Source organism: Carettochelys insculpta, chromosome 22, assembly GCF_033958435.1.
Source record: "Carettochelys insculpta isolate YL-2023 chromosome 22, ASM3395843v1, whole genome shotgun sequence".
Lineage (NCBI taxonomy): Eukaryota > Metazoa > Chordata > Testudines > Carettochelyidae > Carettochelys > Carettochelys insculpta.
The window spans coordinates 10,095,735-10,120,048 of NC_134158.1; the positions used below are offsets into that span (position 1 = coordinate 10,095,735).

General features: G+C 59.8%; 2 protein-coding genes across 5 annotated transcripts in view; both read right to left on the reverse strand.

Annotated features, from left to right (window-relative positions):
• Nucleotides 1-1,675: 1,675 nt before the first annotated feature.
• On the reverse strand, nt 1,676-9,797 carry LOC142024692 (zinc-binding protein A33-like). The gene is made up of 6 exons (XM_075016842.1): nt 9,749-9,797; nt 5,940-6,247; nt 4,166-4,261; nt 3,463-3,696; nt 2,300-2,573; nt 1,676-2,118 (listed from the first exon to the last, which is right to left on the reverse strand). Exons 1-6 carry the CDS (start codon nt 9,795-9,797, stop codon nt 1,676-1,678), a joined length of 1,404 nt encoding a protein of 467 aa, XP_074872943.1.
• Nucleotides 8,523-24,314, reverse strand: part of DDR1 (discoidin domain receptor tyrosine kinase 1) — a 31,191-nt gene continuing 15,399 nt past the window's right edge. For 3 of the 4 annotated variants that reach the window (XM_075016778.1, XM_075016777.1, XM_075016779.1), the window contains 12 exons: nt 23,049-23,235; nt 22,698-22,944; nt 21,617-21,775; nt 21,347-21,510; nt 19,516-19,714; nt 17,706-17,816; nt 16,172-16,410; nt 12,966-13,093; nt 12,145-12,345; nt 11,620-11,854; nt 10,967-11,116; nt 8,523-10,035 (listed from right to left, as the gene is read on the reverse strand). In XM_075016778.1, the coding sequence (XP_074872879.1) occupies nt 9,895-10,035; nt 10,967-11,116; nt 11,620-11,854; nt 12,145-12,345; nt 12,966-13,093; nt 16,172-16,410; nt 17,706-17,816; nt 19,516-19,714; nt 21,347-21,510; nt 21,617-21,775; nt 22,698-22,944; nt 23,049-23,235 (2,161 nt within the window). In that variant the 3' untranslated portion in view covers nt 8,523-9,894. The remainder of the gene's footprint in view (nt 10,036-10,966; nt 11,117-11,619; nt 11,855-12,144; nt 12,346-12,965; nt 13,094-16,171; nt 16,411-17,705; nt 17,817-19,515; nt 19,715-21,346; nt 21,511-21,616; nt 21,776-22,697; nt 22,945-23,048; nt 23,236-24,314) is intronic. The other variant, XM_075016780.1, reaches the window with a different exon arrangement.

The following is a 24,314-nucleotide window of genomic DNA, read 5'->3' on the forward strand; positions in this document are numbered from 1 at the left end:
CAGCCGAGATTAACACCTGCAGAGAGAACCATCTGAACTGGACTTTAGGTGAAAATTCAACACTTTGCACCTTGGCCTCAGCAGAGATCGCGATGACCTTACGCATTGCAGAGGCAGCTTCCCTCTCTTCGACACTCACCGTGACCTCCAGCAAGTCACTTCACAGACACCTGCAGTAAGTAATTTCCTTCCCCCTCAACCCCTCTTCTCTCCTATATATCTGATCTATCAGGTTTCGTTTCATTCCTGGTTTGTCTCCCTCTCTCTGTTATAGAATCATCACACCAGTTCATTTTCTGCACCATTTCCAGCACAGCACGATCGTCAGATCTGAAGAAGCGGGTCTGCCCCAAGGAACGCTCATCACCTAATATAGACTAACACGGCTACCTCTCTCGTACTATCCTGCCGAGAGGTGAAGGTAATAAGAACTCTCCTCTGGCTTTGCACCCGTCTTTCTACATGATTACGTCCGTGTGACCACAAGGCACCAGCTAACAGCAGATCGGACTTTGATCTTCACTTAACGGAGCCTCTGTCTCTTTCTCGGATGGATTCTTTTGCAGGGCTCAGCTTCTATTCTTCTCTGGCCATTCAGGTGCAGCCGGCAGATGGGTGTCCAGACACGCCCACGTTCATTCCTTTGTTTGCAAGGAGCTGCAAAGAGGCTGGAGAGAGGCTGCTCACAGTGGTCACGGATGGCAGAACACGGAACAATGGTCTCAAGTTGCGGTTGGGAAGGTCCAGGTTGAACATGAGGAAAAGCTTTTTCACTAGGAGGGTGGTGAAGCACTGGAATGGTCCACCCAGGGCAGTGGGGGAGTCTCCATCCCTGCAGGTGTTTGAGTCTCGCCTCAACAAAGCCCTGGCGGGGCTGATCTGATTGGTTTGGTCCTGCCTAGGGCAGGGGGCTGGACTCGATGGCTTCTTAGGTCTCTTTCAGTTCTATTGTTCTCTGATTCTATGAACTTACAATGCTCAATAGAGACCCAGCAGCTGCCACAAAAGAAAGCTCATGAAACAAAACACAACCATATCACACAAAGCTACAGCTACCAATCAAAGCTGATGAAACAAAACACAACCACCAAACAAAGCTCATGAAACCAAATACAAAAACCTAGAACAAACCTACTGTGGCAACACCTGCAGAAAGTTCCAGGACTAAAACCAGCCATGACTGAAAGTTACAACACTCGCCTCTACGTTGGACGGGACAGAGCCGAGCCTTTCGAGAACATGAGCCCCCACAACTAGCAGGTAAGTCTGGAGGTCCAGAGCTCAGGACCAAAATGAGCTTTGCCTCTGAGTCTCAGGTTCGAGTCCCACTGCCGTTGGGTTGTCCACAAGAAGGTGGTGGGATCTCGGCTGGTTCTGTGGGAAAGTCTCTGAACCCGTCACTGACCCAGCTGTGTCCTGGCCCTGTCTCATGGGTGGATAAGCCAGGAGGGCCGAGTAGAGAGGTGTGGGGTGTAGGCTCGGCAGCAGGGGGCAATGGGGGGGCCCTTCATCCGTGTCTCAAAGGTGGAGCCGGTACAGCCACAGGGTTGGGGGACTGGCTGGCTCAGCAGGTCGGGAACCCCCGCGGAGGGGGTCAGAGCTGCAGGTCCCACATGGAGAGGGGCTCACTGGACTGGGTGCTCAGGAAGGGGACCAGCTCCTCTGTGAAGGCCGCCTAGAAGGTGTGCAGGTGGCTGTGGCTGGCGCTGTTATAGAAGGACAGCTGGCCTCCTTCAAAGTCCAGGTAGACGCCCACCTTCTCCAGCTTCCCGCAGACCGTCAGGGCCAGGCGGGGCTCTGTCAGGGCCCGGTACTGCCCCCCTCGCCGTTCAAAGGCCCACACCCCCTCCCGGGCCTGGAAGCTGAGACGTCTCTTGCGTTTGATGGACCGCCGGGCCACACCCACCACCCAGTCAGGACTGTCGCCCACCCGCACCTCCCAGTACAGCCGGCCGCCGACACAGCCCTCCCGCCCCACCACGCCGGGGCTGGCCGTGAAGCGCTGGGGTTTCCGGCACCAGAACCGCCGGCCCGGGCTGAACTTGACGCCGGTGGCTTCCTTGATCAGGACCAGGCTGGGGTGCACCGAGTGGCAGTCCAGGGTGATGCAGGCAGGTACTGGGGGAGGAGAAAGGGAGAGGAAGGGGTTAATGGTGGTGTGTTTCACATGCTCTGTACTGACAGGCAGAGAGAGAGATTCCCCATCAGTTAAAGAGAGATTGCCTTCCTCCAGAGGCAGTGCTGGCCCCGGGGAGGTGCTGGGGGCGCTGAGCAGCCAGGAGCAAGGTAACGGCATCACTCCCCACAGCGCTGAGCCTGGCCCTGGTCACCTCCCCTGGCTGGACCGTCCCCAGTAGCTCCTTCCAGGCATAGAACTGCAGGGGGCCCTTGAGCTCCCCAAGGCTCAGGTCAACGGGCACCACCCCGTCGTCTTCATCTTCCTCGGTCTCCTCTTCCTCGGTCTCTTCCTCCTCCTCTTCCACCTCCGGCTCCTCGTCCTCTTCCTCCTCGTCCTCGGGCCTCCTTTCCCGGGGCTGCCTGCCCCACACGGATCCTGCAGAGAATCTCGGGAGCTGGCGGGAGTGGCCCCAGCCTGGTTTTAGGGAATAAACACCCTACCACTGCCAGCCAATGGGATTGCGAAGACAATGGCCCACCTGCCGCCGCCAGCCAATGGGATCGCGAAGACAATGGCCCACCTGCCGCTGCCAGCCAATGGGTTTGCAAAGACAATAACCACCACCAGCCAATAGGATCATGAGGCAACAGCCTACCGACCACTGCTAGCCAATGGGATTGCAAAGGCAGTGACCTACTCACCACCACCAACCACCAGGCTCACGAGGATAATGAAGTACCTACCAATGCCAGCTCAGGGGCGTCCTAAGATAACAGTCTACTACCACCGCCAGCCAGTGGGGTTGGCAGGATGTTAACCTCCCTCCCTCTTTCAGCCGGTGGGGTCACAGGAGTAAGCGCCGACCGCTCCCGACAAACGGATAACGGCCCATCGACTGCGGCCAGCTGGAGGAGTCAGACGTCACCTTGGGCGTGTGGGGCGGGGGGGAGCAAACTGGCCCACCGAAGAAGACAAAAGCCTCCTACAGCTGCTAACTCCTGGGGGCACCTCCACACGTCGAGTGCGGGCTGCGCGCTCACGAGAGGATGACAACCTACTACTGCTACTGGCTCATGGCGGTACCCCTGGAGCCCAGGCACTAGACCAGCGTGTGCGGGGTCGTGCGAGGGAGCTGCTACCAGCTAGGTGGAGCCTCTCCGCTGGCATGGTCGCGCCCGGCCTCCCAGGGCCGGCAGGTTCTCGACTGACCCCGGCGGGTGACCTAGGACCTAAAACGTTCTCGTGGCCGTGGGTGGGGTCAAACCCTGGCCCTGCTCACCTCTCCATCAGCTCCTTGGCTCCCAGCGCCTCCCCCACCCGCCTGGTCCGGCCCTGCCCCCCACCTTGAGGAAGCTGATGTTGTCCTTGTTCTTCAGCCCCACACGCGCCCTGGAGAGGGTCTCGGCCCAGGAGGTCACTTTCCCATTCAGCTCCCGGAGCTTCTCTTCCATCCGGGCCTGGTTGTCCTGCCGCCGCCGCTCCAGCGCCTCCTTCAGGGCCAGCTCCCGCCGGCTCAGCAGCTGGTGCATCGTCTCGAACTCCGCCGAGATGTGGTCCAGCAGGGACTCGGCGCAGCTCTAGGCAAGCGGGGGAGGCGTGGGGCGGGATGGAGAGTGGGTGGCCAGTCCACCAGGCACCAGACCTACTTCCGTGTTGAGGCCTGTTGCAGAGGTGAGGAGAGGACCCAGGAGTCCTGGTTCCCAGCCCCCCCCCCCCCCCGCCCGCTCTGACCACTAGACCCCACTCCCTTCCCAGAGCTGGGCAGTAAACCCAGGAGTCCTGGCTCCCAGCCCCCTGCTCTAACCACCAGCCCCCACTGCCCTCCCAGCGCTGGGGAGAACCCGGGAGTCCTGGCTCCCAGCCCCCGCTCTAACCACCAGCCCCCACTGCCCTCCCAGCGCCGGGGAGAACCCAGGAGTCCTGGCTCCCAGCCCCTGCTCTAACCACCAGCCCTCACTGCCCTCCCAGCGCTAGGGAGAACCCAGGCGTCCAGCCCTCCCGGGACCAGGCCCACGTGCCCGTCTTCCCCGGTCTCCTGCCTCCTACCTGCAGCTCAGTTAAGTTCTCCTCCTGGCGGCACCGGCTCCGCGTCAGCCGCTTAAGACCCTCCTCCAGCGGCTGCAGAGACGCCCTGAGCTGCTCCTGGGGGGCAGAGCCCCGGGGTCACCGGCTGGAGGCAGGGCTCTGCTGCCACCCCATCGAGAGCCCCCGCCTGGCAACCGGCTTCCAGCCTCCGCTCCCTCGCGGGAATTTCAGCCCTGCCCAGCACTTCCCATTGGCTGCCCTTCCACAACTCCCCGCCTCCCGGGGACCGGCAGCCAATCACAGCTGCTGCAGGTGGCAGGCAGAGCATGCAACCTTTCCCCAACCCACTTCCTCCAAGGGCCAAGACAGCTTTATTTTGCCCCCCAGGTCAATTCACTCCCCCCGCCCCACTGGGAGCAATGGTTCAGGCTGCTCTCACCCCCTCCTGCTAACAATGGATCAGTCCTTCCCTCCCCCACATGGGAGCAATGGGTCAGTCAGCACTCACCCCCCCTTCTGTTAACAATGGGTCAGTCCTTCCCCCCCATGGGAGCAATGGGTCTGTCAGCATTTACCCCCCTCCTGTTAACAATGGGTCAGTCCACTCCCTACTATGAGCAAGAGGTCAGTCCTGTCTCCCCTTTTCCCCGCCTTTGAGCAATGGATCAGTCCATTCCCCCCACACTCCTTTGAGCAATGGATCAGTCAATTCCCCCCCGCCCCCCACACACACTCCTTTGATTCCACCTCCTATAAACAATGGATCAGTCCATTCCCCTCTGACCCATGAACAGTGGATCAGTCCACCGCTTCCCCCCCCCGAAGCAATGGTTCAGTCTGCTTCCCCCCAGCCCCCCCTTCCTCCCCTCCATACACAATGAGTCAGTCCACTACCCCCGTGAACAATGGGCCAGTCCAACCCCCCCCCTCCCTGAGTGCAGTGGGACAATCCACGCCCCTCCTTTCCATTGGACAATGCCGAACCGAGCAATGAGCCAGTCCGTGCCCCCCCTACCGCTGTGAACAATGGATCAGTCCCACCCCCAACGCAAGGCCCCTGGAGCTGGGAGGGGGAGGGGAAAGGGGCGGGACTGAGCCCATGGGGGCGGGGCTGAACTGTCACGTGGCAGGTGGCCAGCGCTGGCGTGGGCATTGGGGCTCACAGGGGACTGGAGGGGACAGTGGGGGGTGGGGAAGCATTGGAGCCACCAGACCCCTCCCAGAGAACCCAGGTGTCCTGGTCTTCCAGCCCCCGCCCCAATCTCTAACCCTAGACCCCACTCCCCTCCCAGAGAACCCAGGTGTCCTGGTTCCCAGCCCCACCCCCCCATCTCTAACCCTAGACCCCACTCCCCTCCCAGAGAACCCAGGTGTCCAGGTCTTCCAGCCCCCACCCCAATCTCTAACCCTAGACCCCACTCCCCTCCCAGAGAACCCAGGTGTCCTGGTCTTCCAGCCCCGCCCCCCAACTCTAACCCTAGACCCCACTCCCCTCCCAGAGAACCCAGGTGTCCTGGTCTTCCAGCCCCCACCCCAATCTCTAACCCTAGACCCCACTCCCCTCCCAGAGAACCCAGGTGTCCTGGTCTTCCAGCCCCCACCCCAATCTCTAACCCTAGACCCCACTCCCCTCCCAGAGAACCCAGGTGTCCTGGTCTTCCAGCCCCCACCCCAATCTCTAACCCTAGACCCCACTCCCCTCCCAGAGAACCCAGGTGTCCTGGTCTTCCAGCCCCTCCATGTCTAACGCTAGACCGCCCCCGCCCCCGGAGAACCCAGGCGCCCGGGGCCCCACCTGGTACTGCTGGACGGCGTTGGCGATGGGCAGGAAGTCGTGGCCCCGGTGCTGGGGCAGGTCCCGGCAGATCACGCAGACGGGCCCCTCGTCCTGGCTGCAGAACAGCTTGAGCAGCTCTTCGTGCTCGGCGCAGAAGTACCAGCGCCCGCCTCGGCCCGGCGGGGCCCCCTCGTCCAGCCGCAGCAGCCGGGCCTTCGCCAGGCTGCCCAGGGCCCGGCTGCGGGCCACGCGGCGCCGGCACTCGGGGCACAGCCCCCCGGCGCTCCCCCTTGGGCACGCAGGGCTCCAGGCAGGCGGCACAGAAGCTGTGCCCACACTCCAGCAGGCGGGGCGCCCGCAACAGGGCCAGGCAGATGGGGCACAGCAGGTCCTCGGCCAGGCGGGATGTGTCCGGGGCTGCACATCCCAGCCCTGCACCCCGAGAGGGCCAGGGACACAGGCCGTAGCTTTCGCTTTCGTTTTTCGGCACACACAAGCGCGTGCCAGCAGAGGAAAGGGAAACCCAGCAGCTGGCACGCCTCGGCGGCTGGCAATCGCTCAGCTTGTTTGCGTGCGTCACAGGCAGTGCCCAGAGCTGGGGAGTGAACCCAGGAGTCCTGGCTCCTAATGCCCCCCCTGCACTAACCACTAGACCCCACCTCCCTCCCAGAGCTGGGGAGAGAACCCAGGAGTCCTGGCTCCCGGCCCCATTCCCGCTTGCTCTAACCACTAGCCCCCACTCCACTCCCGGAGCTGCACTCAGAGCTGGGCCCTTCCCCAGGAGCAGAGAATCCCCAGCGAGGCAGTTTTGTTGGTATAAGTGGTGCACGTTCACATCTCTCGGTGCACTTAAGAAAATTTAATCCACCCACGGATGGCCATGCTTAGAGGAAACTTTGTTCTGCACCTAAGCGGATGGTGGTTAACCCTCTTTTTAACCTTCTCCAGGACAATCTAAGGAGATCGGACCCAGGATTACCGACAAGGGACAACGGGCAGCTGCCAAGGAGCCCCCCCCCGGCCCCTCAAGACCCATCTCTGCCTGACCAATCTGATTAGCTTCTCTGACAAGGTAACAGGCTCGGTGGACATGGGGAAGTCAGTGGATGTGATATACCTTGACTTCAGCAAGGCTTTTGATACGGTCTCCCGCAACATTCTTGTCCATAAGTTAAGGAAATATGGATTGGATCCTTGGACTATAAGATGGATAGAAAGCTGGCTTGATGGTTGGGCCCAACGGGTAGTGGTCAATGGCTCAATATCTATGGCGGTCGGTTTCAAGCGGAGTGCCGCAAGGCTCGGTTCTGGGGCCGGTGTTAGTCAACATCTTTATTAATGACCTGGGTGAGGGACTGGGTTGCACCCTCAGCAAGTTTGCGGATAACACAAAACTAGGGGGAGAGGTAGATACGTTGGAGGGTGGAGAGAGAATCCAGAGGCACCTGGATAAATTGGGCCAAAAGAAATCTGATGCGGTTCAACAAGGAGAAGTGCAGAGTCCTGCACCTGGGGCGGAAGAATCCCAAGCATTGTTATAGGCTGGGGACCGACTGGCTCAGCAGCAGTACGATGGAAAGGGACCTAGGGGTTACGGTGCATGAAAGGCTGGATGTGAGTAAACAGTGGGCCCTTGTAGCCAAGAAAGCTAACGGCATATACTGGGGTGCATTAGGAGCAGCATTTCGAGCAGATCTGGAGAAGTGGTTGTTCCCCTCTGCTCAGCACTGGTGAGGCCACATCTGGAATAGTGTGTCCAGTTTTGGGCCCCCCAGTATAGAAAGGAGGTGGATGTGCTGGAGCAGGTTCAGCGAAGGGCAACAAAAATGATTCAGGGGCTGGAGCACAAGACCTGTGAGGATAGGCTGAGGGATTTGGGCTTGTTTAGTTTACAGAAGAGAAGACTGAGGGGTGATTTAATAGCAGCCTTCAACTTCCTGAAGGGGAGCTCTAAAGAGGAGGGTGAGAAACTCTTCTCAGTGGTGTCAGGTGGCAGAACAAGGAGCAATGGGCTGAAGTTACAGAGCTGGAGGAGTAGGTTGGATATTAGGAAAAACTACTTCCCCAGGAGGGTGGTGAAATGCTGGAATGTGTTACCTAGAGAGGTGGTGGGATCTCCAGATCCCTGGAGGTTTTTAAGTCCTGGCTGGACAAGGTCCTGGCTGGGATGACTTAGTTGGGGTCGATCCTGCTTTGGGCAGGGGGCTGGACTAGATGACCTCCTGAGGTCCCTTCCAGCCCTGGGGTTCTGTGATTCTGTGATCCCTGGCCTCCATACTCCACTGGGGGCACCATCACCCAGTGATGATTCCCCACTGAAAACGACTTGCTGAGACTTATCACTTTGCTAGTTTTATACCCATTACTTGTAAGCTGCCCTGACCGTTCCAGAGCACGACGGGGTGTTTTTACGGGGACATTGGGCAGTGCTGAAGTCTCCAGGTCTCATAGGAAAAGCGTTCCCTTCCTCAACGGTGCGTGTGCGCACACAACAGGCCACAACCGTTGTGAAATCACTCCCAAAGAAATCAATGTTGACAAAACTTTACAGCTTCCTCCCCGCCGCTTTCGAGATGGCCCGCAACCGCGAGGAGACGTGTATAGAAAAGGCCAAGCTTTATTCACCACGTAAAAGGAAACAACTAAAAAACCCAGCAAAAATCTATATATTAGTGTAAAAATCTGTTTTTTTCTTCTGTCTACTCGCCAAATATGTACAGATCCCGCTTCCAAATAAGAAGAGTAAAAAAGAAGAAACTACCAAGATTAACAGGAGGGAGAAAATGAATAGAAAGCATTTAACAGGGTGGAGTGTAGGCAGAGAGAGATGAAAACACACACATCCGACTCGGTCAATCTTGAGCACAGACACCAATATTTACTCCTTGGGAACAAAAATACGACTCTAAGGTTTTCCAAAAAAGTCGAAGGAAATGGGTGCACAAAAGCTCGTTGTTTCTATGAGCTCCTCACTCACCTTCCCCAGCTTTGAGCAGAGCTCCGTTCAAACTTTGCACAAGGGATTTGCCGTTTCCCACCTCGAAAGGCACTTAATTTTCTGGGACGGCCCTTCAGAGTGTCCCATGTCCCTCGTTCCCGTGACAAAAGAGAAACACAAGTCACCGCTGAAATCCTTGCTGCCTCAGACTCTACAGTACCGAATCTACAGTCCTTTCCTCCAAGGCTCAGGAGGAACGACAAATTAAACGGCCAACAACGAGGCCTGGATCCCAGCTGGCTGCACTGAGGTTAGGACCTGGCCCTGTTAGAACAAACAGTGTCTCTCACATTATTAAAACCAGCCTCCCCGTCTCCCACCTCTGAGGGTGGCCTGGTTGCCTGCAGACTGATTTCATCAGCATCCCATAACTTCACCCCACCCACCCTTTCCCCGTCCGTGTCAGTAGCAACTCCTAAATCCAGTGTTCGGTTCACCCCAGTGCCAGGAGACCAGGCACTGGTTTTTCCCAGTGTTAGTCCAGTTTGAGTGAAATTAAAATAACCTAAGACGCCCAGTGCCCAAAGCAAATGCCCCTTTGGAGTCAGCCCCACCGCAGGACGACAGGGGGGAGGAAAGAGACACCCTTGAGGGGGCACAGAGGAGCAGAAGATGGAGGGATACTGAGAGGGGGTTCAGAAAAGGACGAGCAGCTGGAGGGAGGAAGAAGGAGGTGGAGAGGAAGGGTCAGGAATGCCTGGAGAGAGAAAGGAGACAGATGGAGGGGCAGGCCGGTTGGCCAGCCAGGGATGGACAGAGGGAGGTACAGCCAGGGATGGACAGACAGACAGAGGTACAGCGAGACTCAGGGACAGCTGTCCCTTCAGACGTCCCAGCGAAGCAGCGTCCCGCTCCCAGAGCCGGCTCCCCACCGGCATTCTCGCGCACTGCCCCCTGGCGGGAGCTGGAGAGATGCAACAGAGACGCCGGCGTCCGGGGGCCCACGTGGGCAGCCCCCCCTCCGCTCCGCGAGCCTCACACCATGTTGAGGGCCTCCTCAGACAGGAAGCGGTGGATGTGCTGGAAGGAGGGACGGTCCTTCGACTCACGGGCCCAGCAGCGGAGCATCACCTCGTAGAGCGCCAGGGGGCAGGCAGGGGGCCGGGAGAGGTATATCTGTGGGGCAGAGAGGGGTCAGTGCGGCTCTATCCCACCAGCCAGCCCACGCTGGGGCCAGATCAGAGCTGGCATGTCTCTGGGACGGATCCCATTATTTGCCCCCGGACACGGTTAGAACATCATTGTATACGTCTGCCTGGCAGCAACGGCCCCCCTCACCCGGGCCCCCCATCGGCAGATTTCTCCCCACACCCGGAATAATTTGATATGCCGCCCCCAGGCTGCTGCCCAGCCCTCGGCCAAGCTGGGGTTCCACTCTCACGTGGGAAATAAGGTCTCCGGCATTTGTAACGGCTAGTTATTGGAGGAGGAACGTATGTAACTTTCTAAGAAGTATGAAAATTCGTCCGCTCCTGTCTCCGAGGTCCCTTTCTCGCTCGGCCTGAAGCACCTTTTATTTCCCGCACGCTCTTTGCTCCCTCTCTAGCGAAACCGTCCCTAACACTGCGGAAATCAGCGGGTTTGCGGCGTTTTCTCCGAGGAAAGAGAAAAACTGGTCCAACTCGAGGCCATTTTCCATTGGAGGAGCAGAGAGGCCTAATTGCAGCTCTGCAGGGCCGCGTCAGACATGCTCCCGGCTGCCTGGCGGGGGGATCTGTGGGACTCACCCTGAGCACAGCTCACCAGTGCCTGGCGGAGCAGTCGTGCGACATGGCAGGGTCTGGCTGTGGGTGAGCCACGCTTGACAGGACATCCAGAGGCAGAGATTTAAGAGGGCACGACGATGCCACAGTCCCAGGGGGTGTCACAAGTTCCCAGAGGGGACCTGCCCCATTCCCTGCCCTCTGAGCCAGCCAGGCCCTGCCCTGGGCCGGGGGCAGCCAGCGCCCCTAGAGGGGACAGGCCCTGCCCCATTCCCTGCCCCCTGAGCCAGCCAGGCCCTGCCCTGGGCCAGCGCCCCCAGGCAGCAAAGGCCAGTGTCCGGTACCTGCTCGCCCTGGTCCCGGAAGAACTGCCCGGCGTTCTCAATGACCTGCTCGTCGGTCAGCTGGCTGTAGGGCTGCTCCTGGCACAGCATCAGGACTTCCCAGAGCGTCACCCCGAAGGCCCAGACGTCGCTGGCCGTGGTGAACTTCCCCTGGAGGGGGATTGGAGGGCGTGAGGGGGGACAAAAACCCCCAGACAGAGCCCTGCTCTGCGCCCCCTCCCCCCCGCCATGTTCCCCTCCCCGCACCTGCCTTCTCCACCATCAGAGCTGTGCGGCAGCATTTCAGTGCCCACATTTGGGCCCCGGGGGTAACACTTGGGGGGCACATGGGGTCCTGTGCCCCTCCCAGGCTTCTGCCTTCTGGTGAGCACAGAGGTTCACACACTGTGGGGCCCCTCGCCTCCCCTCAGGCTGTGCCCCACACTGACAACAGTCGCCTCCTGCCCCTCACGCTGCTAGTACCTCCCCCAAGGCCCTGGCTCCTTGTCTCAGGCAGGAGGGGGCTGCGCCTTCCACTAGCCCCGCCCCTTTTCTCAAGATCCCGCCCCCCACGGCCACGGCCACGGCCACGCCCCCTCTCCCCAGGCAGGAGGAGGCTGCCTTCCACTAGCCCCGCCCCTTTTCTCAAAGGCCCACCCCCCAAGAGGGCTCACCATGAGGATGCACTCCCAGGCCATCCAGCGGATGGGCAGCACAGCGCGGCCCTGGATGCGATAGTAGTCGCCTGAGTACAGGTTGCGGCTCATGCCGAAGTCAGCAATCTTGATGGTGAAGCCTTCGCCCACCAGGCAGTTACGCGTGGCCAGGTCCCGGTGCACAAAGTTGAGTGAGGCCAAAAACTTCATCCCCGAGGCCACCTGGGCCGCCACGTGGACCAGTGTGGGGTAACTGCACGCAGAGGGAGGGGCTGTCAAAGATATTCCCAGCATGCCCTGGGGCAGCTGGGCGGAGAAGCGGCGGGGGATGATGTCGAGATCTTCCCAGCATGCCCTGGGGCAGCAGGAGATGATGTAGAGATCTTCCCAGCACGCCCTGGGGCAGCTGGGCGGAGAAGTGGCGGGGGATGATGTCGAGATATTCCCAGCATGCACCAGGGTAGTGAAAAAGAGTGAATATCGGCTCTTCCCGGCATGCCCTGGGCGGGGCTAGAGGGGAGGGCAAAGGCTGGCGGGGGGTACCTGATGGTGGGGGCGTCGCTGGTGCTGCCCCCCAACTTGTCCTCCAGCTCATGGCTGCTGAGGAACTGGTTGAGGTCCCCGTTCTCCATGTACTCGGTGATCATGCACAAGGGGTCGTCCCGCACGCAGACGCCCAGCAGCCGCACGATGTTGGGGTCCTTCAGACGCGACATGATTTTCACCTCCTTCAGGAAGTCGTTCCTGGGGGTGGGAGCAAAGGTGTCGTCAGCGCACGCAGCGCACGCACGAGGGACTGGCCCCGGCTGCACAAGTGCCCCCTAGTGCAACACTCTGGTGTTGCACGAGCATCCCGGTTGCACGCTCACAGTGGGAGGGTCTGCGGGGGCACAAGCTACCTTCTCCCGCCCTCACAACAGACGACGCATGGTGGAACGAACCATCTGCCCTGTGCAAAGGAAGACCTCTTGTGACACACGTGTCTCCCCTGGTGCAACAGCGTGTTGTGTATTTGCACACCGTTCCCCTAGTTGTGCACTCACAGCGGATGATCCGAGGGGGAAAGAGCATCCCCCCCGTGCAATGGGACCTGCCAGATTTGCACAAGTGCCCTCTTCTCCTGCGCATTCCCAACCGATGGTTTGAGGGCACAGAAGCATCCTTCCTTGTGCCTTGGGACATGGCACGTTTGCACAAGTGCCCATCCTCGTGCACGCACAAGGGACAGCCTGGGGTCTCACAAGGGACCCTCCACGTGCAGCAGGAAGTGTGCTGTTTCCACTAATCACTCCCCCCTCCGTATGCAATCACATGCTCCCACATTTGCACCAGCCTCGTCCCCCTCCCGGCCCTCGTGCACTCACCGGGCGTTCTTAGTGGCGTCGGAGCGCAGGATTTTCACGGCCACCAGCAAGGGGCGTCCCTTGCGCACGTTGAAGGGGAACTCCAGGCTGGGCAGATCCTGGGGGCTTTCTACCTCACAGAGGTGTACCTGGGCAGGGGAGAAAATCAGCAGCTGTCCAGGTCGGCCACATCACCCACCCACTAATCCCCCTGCCCTGGATCCTTCCACCCACAAAATAGTCCCCCGGTTCCTCACAGCAGAGAGAAGAGGTGAACAGTGGGAAGGGAGAACAGGTCGAGGAAGGAGGGAAGGTTCAGAGCCGGCTGGAGGGAGAACGGACAGAGAGAAAGAGGAACGCAGAGGGGGAGGAGGGACGAATTAACTGTGAAATAACAAACCCAAAAACAGAACCCAAAGGAGCGAGAAAACGGAGGAAAGCCCATGGAAGAAGAAACGGATGGCAGAACGGCTAAACGAACGCGCCGGACAAAGACACCGGAGAAGAAACAAAAGCCACGGACTGGAGGAGAGAGCGAGCAAGTGAGTGAGAAACGCAAGAGGCGCAAACGCCCAAACGCAGCAATGAAAGGAAAGGCCAGAACCACCCACCTGCTAACCCAGAACTGAACGAGGGAGCGAGAGCAGGAACGAATAAACGGGCTGCAGGGAGGGAGCCGGAAAGCAGCAAGGGGAATCCAGCATTATCGATGAACAAGCCAGACAACAAAGGTCTGGAAGAACAAACGAACGACTCAGTCGGTGAAAGAAGAAAGGAGCCAAGGAACACAAGACCAGATGAATGAAGAAGGGACGAACGACAGGCGGAGGGGAGGAACAGGTGAAGGAAGAAGGGATGAACGACAGGCAGAGGGGAGGAACAGGTGAAGGAAGAAGGGACGAACGACAGGCGGAGGGGAGGAACGGGTGAACGGAGAAGGGACGAACGACAGGCGGAGGGGAGGAACGGGTGAACGGAGAAGGGACGAACGACAGGCGGAGGGGAGGAACGGGTGAACGGAGAAGGGATGAACGACAGGCGGAAGGGAGGAACGGGTGAACGGAGAAGGGACGAACGACAGGCGGAGGGGAGGAACGGGTGAACGGAGAAGGGACGAACGACAGGCGGAGGGGAGGAACGGGTGAACGGAGAAGGAACGAAGGACAGGCCGAAGGGAGGAACGGGTGAACGGAGAAGGGACGAACGACAGGCGGGGGGGAGGAACGGGTGAATGGAGAAGGGACGAACGACAGGCGGGGGGGAGGAACGGGTGAACGGAGAAGGGACGAACGACAGGCGGGGGGGAGGAACGGGTGAACGGAGAAGGGACGAACGACAGGCGGAAGGGAGGAACGGGTGAACGGAGAAGGGACGAACGACAGGCGGAGGGGAGGAACGGGTGAGCGGAGAAGGGACGAACGACAGGCGGAGGGGAGGAACGGGTGAATGGAGAAGGGACGAACGACAGGCGGGGGGGGAGGAACGGGTGAACGGAGAAGGGATGAACGACAGGCGGAGGGGAGGAACGGGTGAGCGGAGAAGGGACGAACGACAGGCGGAGGGGAGGAACGGGTGAATGGAGAAGGGACGAACGACAGGCGGAAGGGAGGAACGGGTGAACGGAGAAGGGACGAACGACAGGCGGAGGGGAGGAACGGGTGAACGGAGAAGGAACGAAGGACAGGCCGAAGGGAGGAACGGGTGAACGGAGAAGGGACGAACGACAGGCGGGGGGGAGGAACGGGTGAATGGAGAAGGGACGAACGACAGGCGGCGGGGAGGAACGGGTGAACGGAGAAGGGACGAACGACAGGCGGAAGGGAGGAACGGGTGAACGGAGAAGGGACGAACGACAGGCGGAGGGGAGGAACGGGTGAACGGAGAAGGGACGAACGACAGGCGGAAGGGAGGAACGGGTGAACGGAGAAGGGACGAATGACAGGCGGAGGGGAGGAACGGGTGAACGGAGAAGGGACGAAGGACAGGCGGAGGGGAGGAACGGGTGAACGGAGAAGGGACGAACGACAGGCGGAGGGGAGGAACGGGTGAACGGAGAAGGGACGAACGACAGGCGGAAGGGAGGAACGGGTGAACGGAGAAGGGACGAAGGACAGGCGGGGGGGAGGAACGGGTGAACGGAGAAGGGACGAACGACAGGCGGAGGGGAGGAACGGGTGAACGGAGAAGGGACGAAGGACAGGCCGAAGGGAGGAATGGGTGAACGGAGAAGGGACGAAGGACAGGCCGAAGGGAGGAACGGGTGAACGGAGAAGGGACGAACGACAGGCGGGGGGGAGAAACGGGTGAACGGAGAAGGGACGAACGACAGGCGGGGGGGAGGAACGGGTGAACGGAGAAGGGACGAACGACAGGCGGAAGGGAGGAACGGGTGAACGGAGAAGGGACGAACGACAGGCGGAGGGGAGGAACGGGTGAACGGAGAAGGGACGAACGACAGGCGGAAGGGAGGAACGGGTGAACGGAGAAGGGACGAACGACAGGCGGAGGGGAGGAACGGGTGAATGGAGAAGGGACGAACGACAGGCGGAGGGGAGGAACGGGTGAACGGAGAAGGGACGAAGGACAGGCGGAGGGGAGGAACGGGTGAACGGAGAAGGGACGAACGACAGGCGGAGGGGGGAACGGGTGAACGGAGAAGGGACAAACGACAGGCGGAAGGGAGGAACGGGTGAACGGAGAAGGGACGAACGACAGGCGGAGGGGAGGAACGGGTGAACGGAGAAGGGACGAAGGACAGGCGGAGGGGAGGAACGGGTGAATGGAGAAGGGACGAACGACAGGCGGGGGGGAGGAACGGGTGAACGGAGAAGGGAGGAACGGGTGAACGGAGAAGGGACGAACGACAGGCGGGGGGGAGGAACGGGTGAACGGAGAAGGGACGAACGACAGGCGGAGGGGAGGAACAGGTGAACGGAGAAGGGACGAACGACAGGCGGAGGGGAGGAACGGGTGAAGGAAGAAGGGACGAACGACAGGCGGAGGGGAGGAACGGGTGAACGGAGAAGGGACGAAGGACAGGCGGAGGGGAGGAACGGGTGAACGGAGAAGGGAGGAACGACAGGCGGGGGGAGGAGCCGGCGAACGGCAGAGCAGAGGAAAGCAGACAGCGAAGGGCACCGCTGCTAACCAGCTGAACGAGCAGATGGAAGAGCCGGCAGAGAGGGAAGGGAGAAGCTGGAAGGCCACGGGGGGGCCCAGGAACCCACCTCTCCAAACTGCCCCTCCCCCAGCTTCTCCTTGAAGAGGAGGCGCCCCCGGGGGAACTCCCCCAGGGCCATGTCCTTGCCGGCCAGCGCATCCACAGCCACGGCCGGCACCGCGTAGGTGTTCCCGCCCGTCACCCCCTGCAGGTTGATGATGTCTGCCTCAGCGTAGTGCGGGACATTGTTCTGCGCCGCGGCCTGGGCGCCCGAGGGGTCTGGTTCCATGTAGTCACCTCCACAGGCTGTGGGGGGAGCAAAGAGACTGGGTTAGCAGGGATGTTCCACTCAGCTGGGAGATCCTGCTGGGCTCCGCCCCAGAGCTGGCTGCATCTTGGCACCGGGATCCCTGTACAAATAGATGCTCCACCTCAAAAGCTGCCACATCAATCGCCGGGCAAGGGATCCATGAATGAACAGCCACCCCAGCCCAGAAGCAGCTACAGCTATCGCCAGGCAAAGAATCCATGTATAAGAGCCACTCCACCCCAGAGCGAGCTGCATCTCAGCCCTGGGTTCCCTGTATGAATATCCTCCCCACCCCAGAGCTAGCTGCATCTCAGCCCTGGGTTCCCCGTATGAATATCCTCCCCACCCCAGAGCTAGCTGCATCTCAGCCCTGGGTTCCCTGTATGAATATCCTCCCCACCCCAGAGCTAGCTGCATGTCAGCGCTGGGTTCCCCGTATGAATATCCTCCCCACCCCAGAGCTAACTGCATCTCAGCGCTGGGTTCCCTGTATGAATATTCTCCCCACCCCAGAGCTAGCTGCATCTCAGCCCTGGGTTCCCTGTATGAATATCCTCCCCACCCCAGAGCTAGCTGCATCTCAGCCCTGGGTTCCCTGTATGAATATCCTCCCCACCCCAGCGCTAGCTGCATCTCAGCACTGGGTTCCCTGTACGAATATCCTCCCCACCCCAGAGCTAACTGCATCTCAGCCCTGGGTTCCCTGTACGAATATCCTCCCCACCCCAGAGCTAGCTGCATCTCAGCCCTGGGTTCCCTGTACGAATATGCTCCCCACCCCAGAGCTAGCTGCATCTCAGCCCTGGATTCCCTGTATGAATATCCTCCCCACCCCAGAGCTAACTGCATCTCAGCCCTGGGTTCCCTGTATGAATATCCTCCCCACCCCAGAGCTAGCTGCATCTCAGCGCTGGGATCCCTGTGCAAATAACCCTCCCACCCCAGAGCTAGCTGCCTCCTAGTGCCACACCAGGGACCCCCCTCCTAATCAGCCGCCCCACCCCAGAAGCAGTGGCAGGTCCTTCTCCAGCGCCATTCTGTGCAGATGCCCCACCCCAGAGCCAGCTGCATCTGGCCCCAGGCTGAGGACTCCTGCAGAGCTGAAAGGACAGTGTTACCTCCGATCAAAGCCTGGGCCCCTCCCGGCCCCCCTAGCTGCAGCAGAGAGGTGCCTGGGGGCAGAGGGCTGCAGGGCGACGCCAGCCTGGGTTACACATGCAGACAGGTGGAAAGCAGAGAGCCCCCGCTGGCCGGGGGGGACAGAGGAAGGCAGCCCAGGCGCCCTCCTTACCATCTGTGTTGATTGGTTTAGCCCCGTCGGCTGGCGGGCGAGCGAGCCCTCCCATTGGCTGGGCGTATGTGGCCAGGAAGAGCCGATAGGCCGGGTTGTTGAGCAGCAGAGCTGTCGGGGGTGGGAGGGAGAGACAAGGGGATGGATGAGCATGGACTGACGGACGCACACAAGAGGGGCGGGGAAGGGGAAGGGGGCGGGGCTGCTGGGTGCCCCGCCCCTCTGGCTCCCGTCTTTCCCGAGACAATGGAAGGGAGGCAGACGTTCCTGACACATAAAGGTAACAACGCCGGGGCCTTCCAGGAGTCCTGAATCCCAGCCCCTGCTCTAACCACCAGCCCCCACTGCCCTCCCCAAGCCACAGAGAGAACCCAGGAGTCCTGGCTCCCAGCCCCCTGCTCTAATCACCTGCCCCCACTGCCCTCCCAGCACCGGGAGAACCCAGGAGTCCTGGCACCCAGCCCCTGCTCTAACCACCAGCCCCCCGCTGCCCTCCCAGAGCCAGGGAGAACCCAGGAGTCCTGGCTCCCAGCCCCCACTCTAAACACCAGCCCCCACTGCCCTCCCAGCACCAGAGAGAACCCAGGAGTCCTGGCTCTCAGCCCCTGCTCTAACCACCAGCCCCCGCTGCCCTCCCAGAGCCAGGGAGAACCCAGGAGTCCTGGCTCCCAGCCCCCGCTCTAAACACCAGCCCTCACTGCCCTCCCAGCCCTGGGGAGAACCCAGGAGTCCTGGCTCCCAGCCCCCTGCTCTAACCAGCAGCCCCCACTGCCCTCCCAGCGCCAGGAGAACTCAGGAGTCCTGGCTCCCAGCCCCCTGCTCTAACCACCAGCCCCCACTGCCCTCCCAGCACTGGGGGTTGGTCACTCTCTGGCCAGGGATGGAGGAGGACACACAAGATGAGATGTGAGAGGCCAAACACAACAGGAAGGGGGAAGGGGTCCCCAGTCAGCAGCTCCAGCCAAGGGGGTTCAGGCAGGAAGCTGCCCCACCCCTTCAGCCTCCCTCCCTGTCCTACCCACGTCCCTTCACTTCTTCCTCCCGTCAGTCCATCCATGGGTCTGTCCTCTCCGTGGCTTCTTCCTTCTTCCGGCCGCCCGGCTGCTTGGCCATCCACCCACCTGTCAAATCTCTCCATCCTTCTCTCCCTCCACCAGTTCCCCGTCCACCTGTCCTCGCAGCCACTGGTCCCTCTGTCTCTCCATCCGTCCATCCCCTCATTCCCCTCTCCGTCCGTCTGTCCGTCCATGGGGTCATCACCCACCCCCCATTTGTCCATCCTTCTCTCCCTCCTGTCTCCTCTTGTCCATCGTCCATCTGTCCTCGCGGCCACTGGTCCCTCCGTCTCTCCATCCGTCCATCCCCTCATTCCCCTCTCCGTCCGTCTGCCCATCCATGGGGTCATCACCCACCCCCCATTTGTCCATCCTTCTCTCCCTCCCGTCTCCTCTTGTCCATCGTCCATCTGTCCTCATGGCCACCAATCCCTCTGTCTCTCCATCCATCCATCTCCTCATTCCCCTCTCCGTCCGTCTGTCCGTCCACGGGGTTGTCATCCACCCCTCCACCTATTTGTCCATCCTTCTGTCCAACCCTTCATGGATCTCTCCATCACAACGTCCTCCTACTTCCACATCCTTCCTTCCTTCCATCCGCCTGCTGGTCCGTCCATCCCGCGACCCAGCTCTCGAGCCGCCTGTTCACCCACTTGTCCCTGGCCCCACCCATCCACCTCTCTCCCCCTCTGCCCTGGCTCTCCGTGCTCGGCCAGGCCCTCTCTGCCGGGTCCCTCCGTTCCCCAGCCCCTCACCGGCGTTCTCGGCCCCGTGGGGCAGCTCGGGCAGTTTCATGCGGGCGCGGCTGGGCTCCTGGTATTCAGTCTCTCCCGAGTGAATGCGTTCGTAGCGCTTCGAGTGGCGCTGGGCGCTCATGGTGTTGTTGATCACGATGGTGTCTCCCGGGACCGACAAGTGCACGGTCAGGTCGTCGTCGGAGATTCGCCGCTGGGCCTGGAGGGGCGGCAGAGAGTTCACACCGGCCCCCACCCCAGTTCCTCCCCCCGGACTAGGAAAGAACCCAGCTCCCCTGGCGCTCAGCCCCCTCTTGTGCCCCCAGAGCTTGGGTAGCACCCAGCCTCCCCATTCCTGTCTGCCCCAGGAGATACAGGAGCTTTTGATACGGTCTCCCACAATATTCTTGTCGACAAGTTAAAGGAATGTGGGTTGGATAAATGGATGGTAAGATGGATAGAAAGCTGGCGAGAAGGTTGGGCCCTGTGGGCAGCGATCAACGGCTCGATGGCGGTCGGGTTCTAGTGCAGTGCCCCAAGGTTCGGTTCTGGGTCCTGTTCTGTTCAATGTATTTATCAATGACGGGGATGAGGGGTTGGGTTGCACCCTCAGCACGTTTGCGGATGACACTAAGCTAGGGGGAGAGGTAGATACGCTGGAGGGTAGGGACAGGGTCCAGAGTGACTTAGACAAATTGGAAGACTGGGCTGCAAGAAATCTGATGAGGTTCAATAAGGACAAGTGCAGAGTCCTGACCTTGGGCCGGAAGAATCCCAAGCACTGTCACAGGCTGGGGTCCGACTGGCTCGGTAGTAGTTCTGCAGAAAGGATCTGGGAGTTGTAGTGGACGAGAAGCTGGACGTGAGTCAACACTGTGCCGGTGTAGCCAAGAAGGCTAATGGCATATTAGGTTGCACTAAGAGGAGCGTTGCCAGTAGATCCAGAGAAGTGATTATTCCTCTTTATTCGGCTTTGGTGAGGCCACATCTGGAGTACTGTGTCCAGTTCTGGGCCCTCAGTTATAGGAAGGATGTGGAGACACTGGAGAGGGGCCAGCGAAGGGCAACCACAATAATTGGGGGGCTGGAGCATATGACTTATGAAGAAAGGTGGAGGGAATTGGGACTGTTGAGTCTGCAGAAGAGAAGACTGAGGGGGGACTTGACAAAAGCCTTCAACTCACTGAAGGGAGGCTGCAAAGAGGCTGGAGAGAGGCTGCTCACAGTGGTCGTGGATGGCAGAACACGGAACAATGGTCTCAAGTTGTGGCTGGGAAGGTCCAGGTTGAACATGAGGAAAAGCTTTTTCCCTAGGAGGGTGGTGAAGCATTGGAATGGTCCACCCAGGGAAGTGGGGGAGTCTCCATCCCTGGAGGTGTTTGAGTCTCGCCTCGATGAGGCCCTGGCGGGGCTGATCTGATGGGTTTGGTCCTGCCTAGAGCAGGGGGCTGGACTCGATGGCTTTTTTAGGTCTCTTCCAGCTCTATTGTTTCTCTGATTTTTAGAAACACGAAGTTACAGACAGAGGAGACATAAGCTAAATAGGAGTCAACAGGGTGATGCTGGTGCAGAAAAAGCCAGTGTGATTCTGGGCTGTATGAACAGGAGTGTGGTGGGCCAGGCATGAGGAGTTGTTCTTCCACTCTGCTCAGAACCGATTAGGCCTCAGCTGGAGTCTCGTGTCCGGTTCTGGGCACCACCTTTCAAGAGGGACTCGATGACCTCTCGAGTCCCCTTCCAGTTGAAGTGGTCTCTGATTCCACAATCTGTAACCTGCCCCCCACAGAGCTCTGCCAGTGCCCCTCAATCCTACCCTGCAGCCCCCCACACCCACCGGTCCCATCTCACTGACCTTCCCCAGGATCTTCTTCCAGTATTGCCTCCAAAGGATGAGGAAGATGACGACCAATAGCAGCAGGATAATGGCCACCAGGCAGCCAATCAGAATGGAGGTATGGCTGTTATCGTCCTTGGCGATTGGCTGGCCCGATTTGGACTCCCCTGGGTCCTCAAGGTCTGAAATGGATAGCGAGAAGGAGATGATTCCAGACCACCTTCTTGGTGGGTGGAGCTAAGGGAAATAAGCCACACCCACTCCAACCACACTCCTGCCCTGGCTTACCTTGGAGGGTGAGGTTGGTCGAGGTCCCAGTGTCTCTGTGAAGGGTGGTGCCAGGGTCTTCCAGGGCAGGGGGGGCTGCAGCTCCCCTGCCCAAGGGCCAGGGGCCAGCCATTGGGGGCCAATGGCTTGTTCCAGAGACAGACGTGTCATCCACCACATCTGGAGAAAGAAGGAGAGAACGAATGGGTGGCCAATGAATGAACCAGGAAGGTACAAATGACAAATAGAGGGGTTGTGGGGGGAAGAACCACCAATGAGGTAATGAGCAACAGAGCCAATGAGGGCCAGAACTTGCTAATGAACTAACAAAAAAAGTTAACAAACCAACGCACCAATCAACACGGCCAAGGAGGTAACTCAGCCAATCAACTCGACCCAACAGTGAATCCACAAACCAACCGAAGAACAAAGGAATAACCAATCAGCATGGCCAATGGAACCAAGGAAGTAACTCACCAGCCAATCAACTCAACCCAACAGTGAATCCACAAATGAACCACAGAACAATGGAATAACCAGCCAACCAACATGGCCAATGGAACCAAGGAAGTAACCACCAGCCAATCAACTCAACTGAGAAACCAACCCACCAGTGAATCCACAAATGAACCATAGAACAATGGAATAACCAACCAACCAATGGGCAGCCGAATCAAGGAAGTAACTCACCAGCCAATCAACTCAACCCAGAAATGAACCCACTATTGAATCCACAGATGAACCGTAGAACAATGGAATAACCAATCAACACACAACAAGCCAACCAACAGCTCAGGAAGGAAACAATCAGTCAACGCACCCAAAACATGACCTAAAGAACCAACCAATCAACCCACCAACCAATGTCTCAAAGCCAACCAACCAGCAAAACTATCCAGACAACCAGTCGACCAAACAGCGAACAGACCAACTAATGAAGAAACACCCAGAAAAACTCACCAGAAAAGAGAATGCCCGAAAGAACCTAGAAATCTGACAACCTTAACAAGGAGCGAACCGTCAGAGAAATTAGCCAACGAACGTGCCTGCCCACAAACTCACTGGTTGATGGAGTGGCTGATGAACAATGACCCCAACGCACCCGAGAGAAAGGCAATCTCGCTGAAGAGCATCCAGGCGCTGGAGAAGTAGAAGTGACACTGAAGGAACCGCCCCAGGTGGCCGCCCAGGGGCACAGTGACGGACCGGGCGCTGGGGTCCTTGACGTCCACCGTCAGCACGTGGGAGACGAGCTCGGGCTCCCAGGCCGTGGGGAGGCTGCGTTTGAACCGGCAATCCACCTGCCGGAAGATGCTCACCCCCCGCGTGTGCATGTTGTTGCAGTGGACCTAGGAGAGGAAGGAGGAGGGTCAGTCATGGAGGGGGCGTGAGCCAGCCAGGCCTTCCACCCTGGAGCTGGTGACCCCGAAGGGGCCGGCCCCCATCCCGGTACCTTCATATAGGTGAAGGTCCGCAGGCGGTCAAACTCAAACTCCATCTCCAGGTAGCCCTGGGGGAAGGAGTCATTCTGCCAGCCCACATAGTCGTAGCCTGGCCAGACCCGCAGCTCCTTGGTCTGGGTGAAGTCATCCAGTCCAACCACGCCATCCGTCAGCTGCCCCAGGCCCCCGAACTGCAGCCTGCCAGGAGGAGACAGCGCCATGGATGGGGCCACCAGCACCCGCCCCATGCAGCACTGAGAGGAGCTGGCCGCCAGGGTCCCGTCACACCCCTCGGAGAGGGGCTGATCTGGGCTGCTGGGTACTTGCACGGGGAGAGTGAGATGGGGAGGCTAGCGAATTAGGCTGGTACACAGGGCCACAAGGGCGGGGAACCTATAGACAAGGCTGATCCACCCTTCTCCAGTCCAGTCATCCACCCCACCCCACCCAGACCCCAGCCAATGCACCCATCCTTCTGTCTATCCACCTGCCCACTTGAGTCACCATCCATCCACCAGACCCAACTACCCGTCTTCCCGTCCATCCACATACCCACCCGAGCCACCATCCATCCACCAGACCCAACTACCCGTCCTCCCGTCCATCCACGTACCCACCCGAGGCACCATCCATCCACCAGACCCAACTACCCGTCCTCCCGTCCATCCACGTACCCACCCGAGGCACCATCCATCCACCAGACCCAACTACCCGTCCTCCCGTCCATCCACGTACCCACCCGAGCCACCATCCATCCACCAGACCCAACTACCCGTCCTCCCGTCCATCCACGTACCCACCCGAGTCACCATCCATCCACCAGACCCAACTACCCGTCCTCCCGTCCACCCACGTACCCACCCGAGCCACCATCCATCCACCAGACCCAACTACCCGTCCTCCCGTCCATCCACGTACCCACCCGAGCCACCATCCATCCACCAGACCCAACTACCCGTCCTCCCGTCCATCCACGTACCCACCCGAGGCACCATCCATCCACCAGACCCAACTACCCGTCCTCCCGTCCATCCACATACCCACCCGAGTCACCATCCATCCACCAGACCCAACTACCCATCCTCCCGTCCATCCACGTACCCACCCGAATCACCATCCATCCACTAGACCCAACTACCCGTCCTCCCGTCCATCCACGTACCCACCCGAGCCACCATCCATCCACCAGACCCAACTACCCGTCCTCCCGTCCATCCACGTACCCACCCGAGGCACCATCCATCCACCAGACCCAACTACCCGTCCTCCCGTCCATC

Excerpts from the sequence above, each read along its gene's own strand:
- LOC142024692 (XM_075016842.1), bottom strand. The coding sequence starts at position 9,797 with ATGCCGGTGGGGAGCCGGCTCTGGGAGCGGGACGCTGCTTCGCTGGGA. Across the intron at positions 6,248-9,748 it reads GGACGCTGCTTCGCTGGGAC|CTTCTGTGCCGCCTGCCTGG; the intron begins GTCTGAAGGGAC and ends GTGTGGGCACAG. Across the intron at positions 2,574-3,462 it reads ACAACATCAGCTTCCTCAAG|CTCCCGAGATTCTCTGCAGG; the intron begins GTGGGGGGCAGG and ends CACTCCCGCCAG.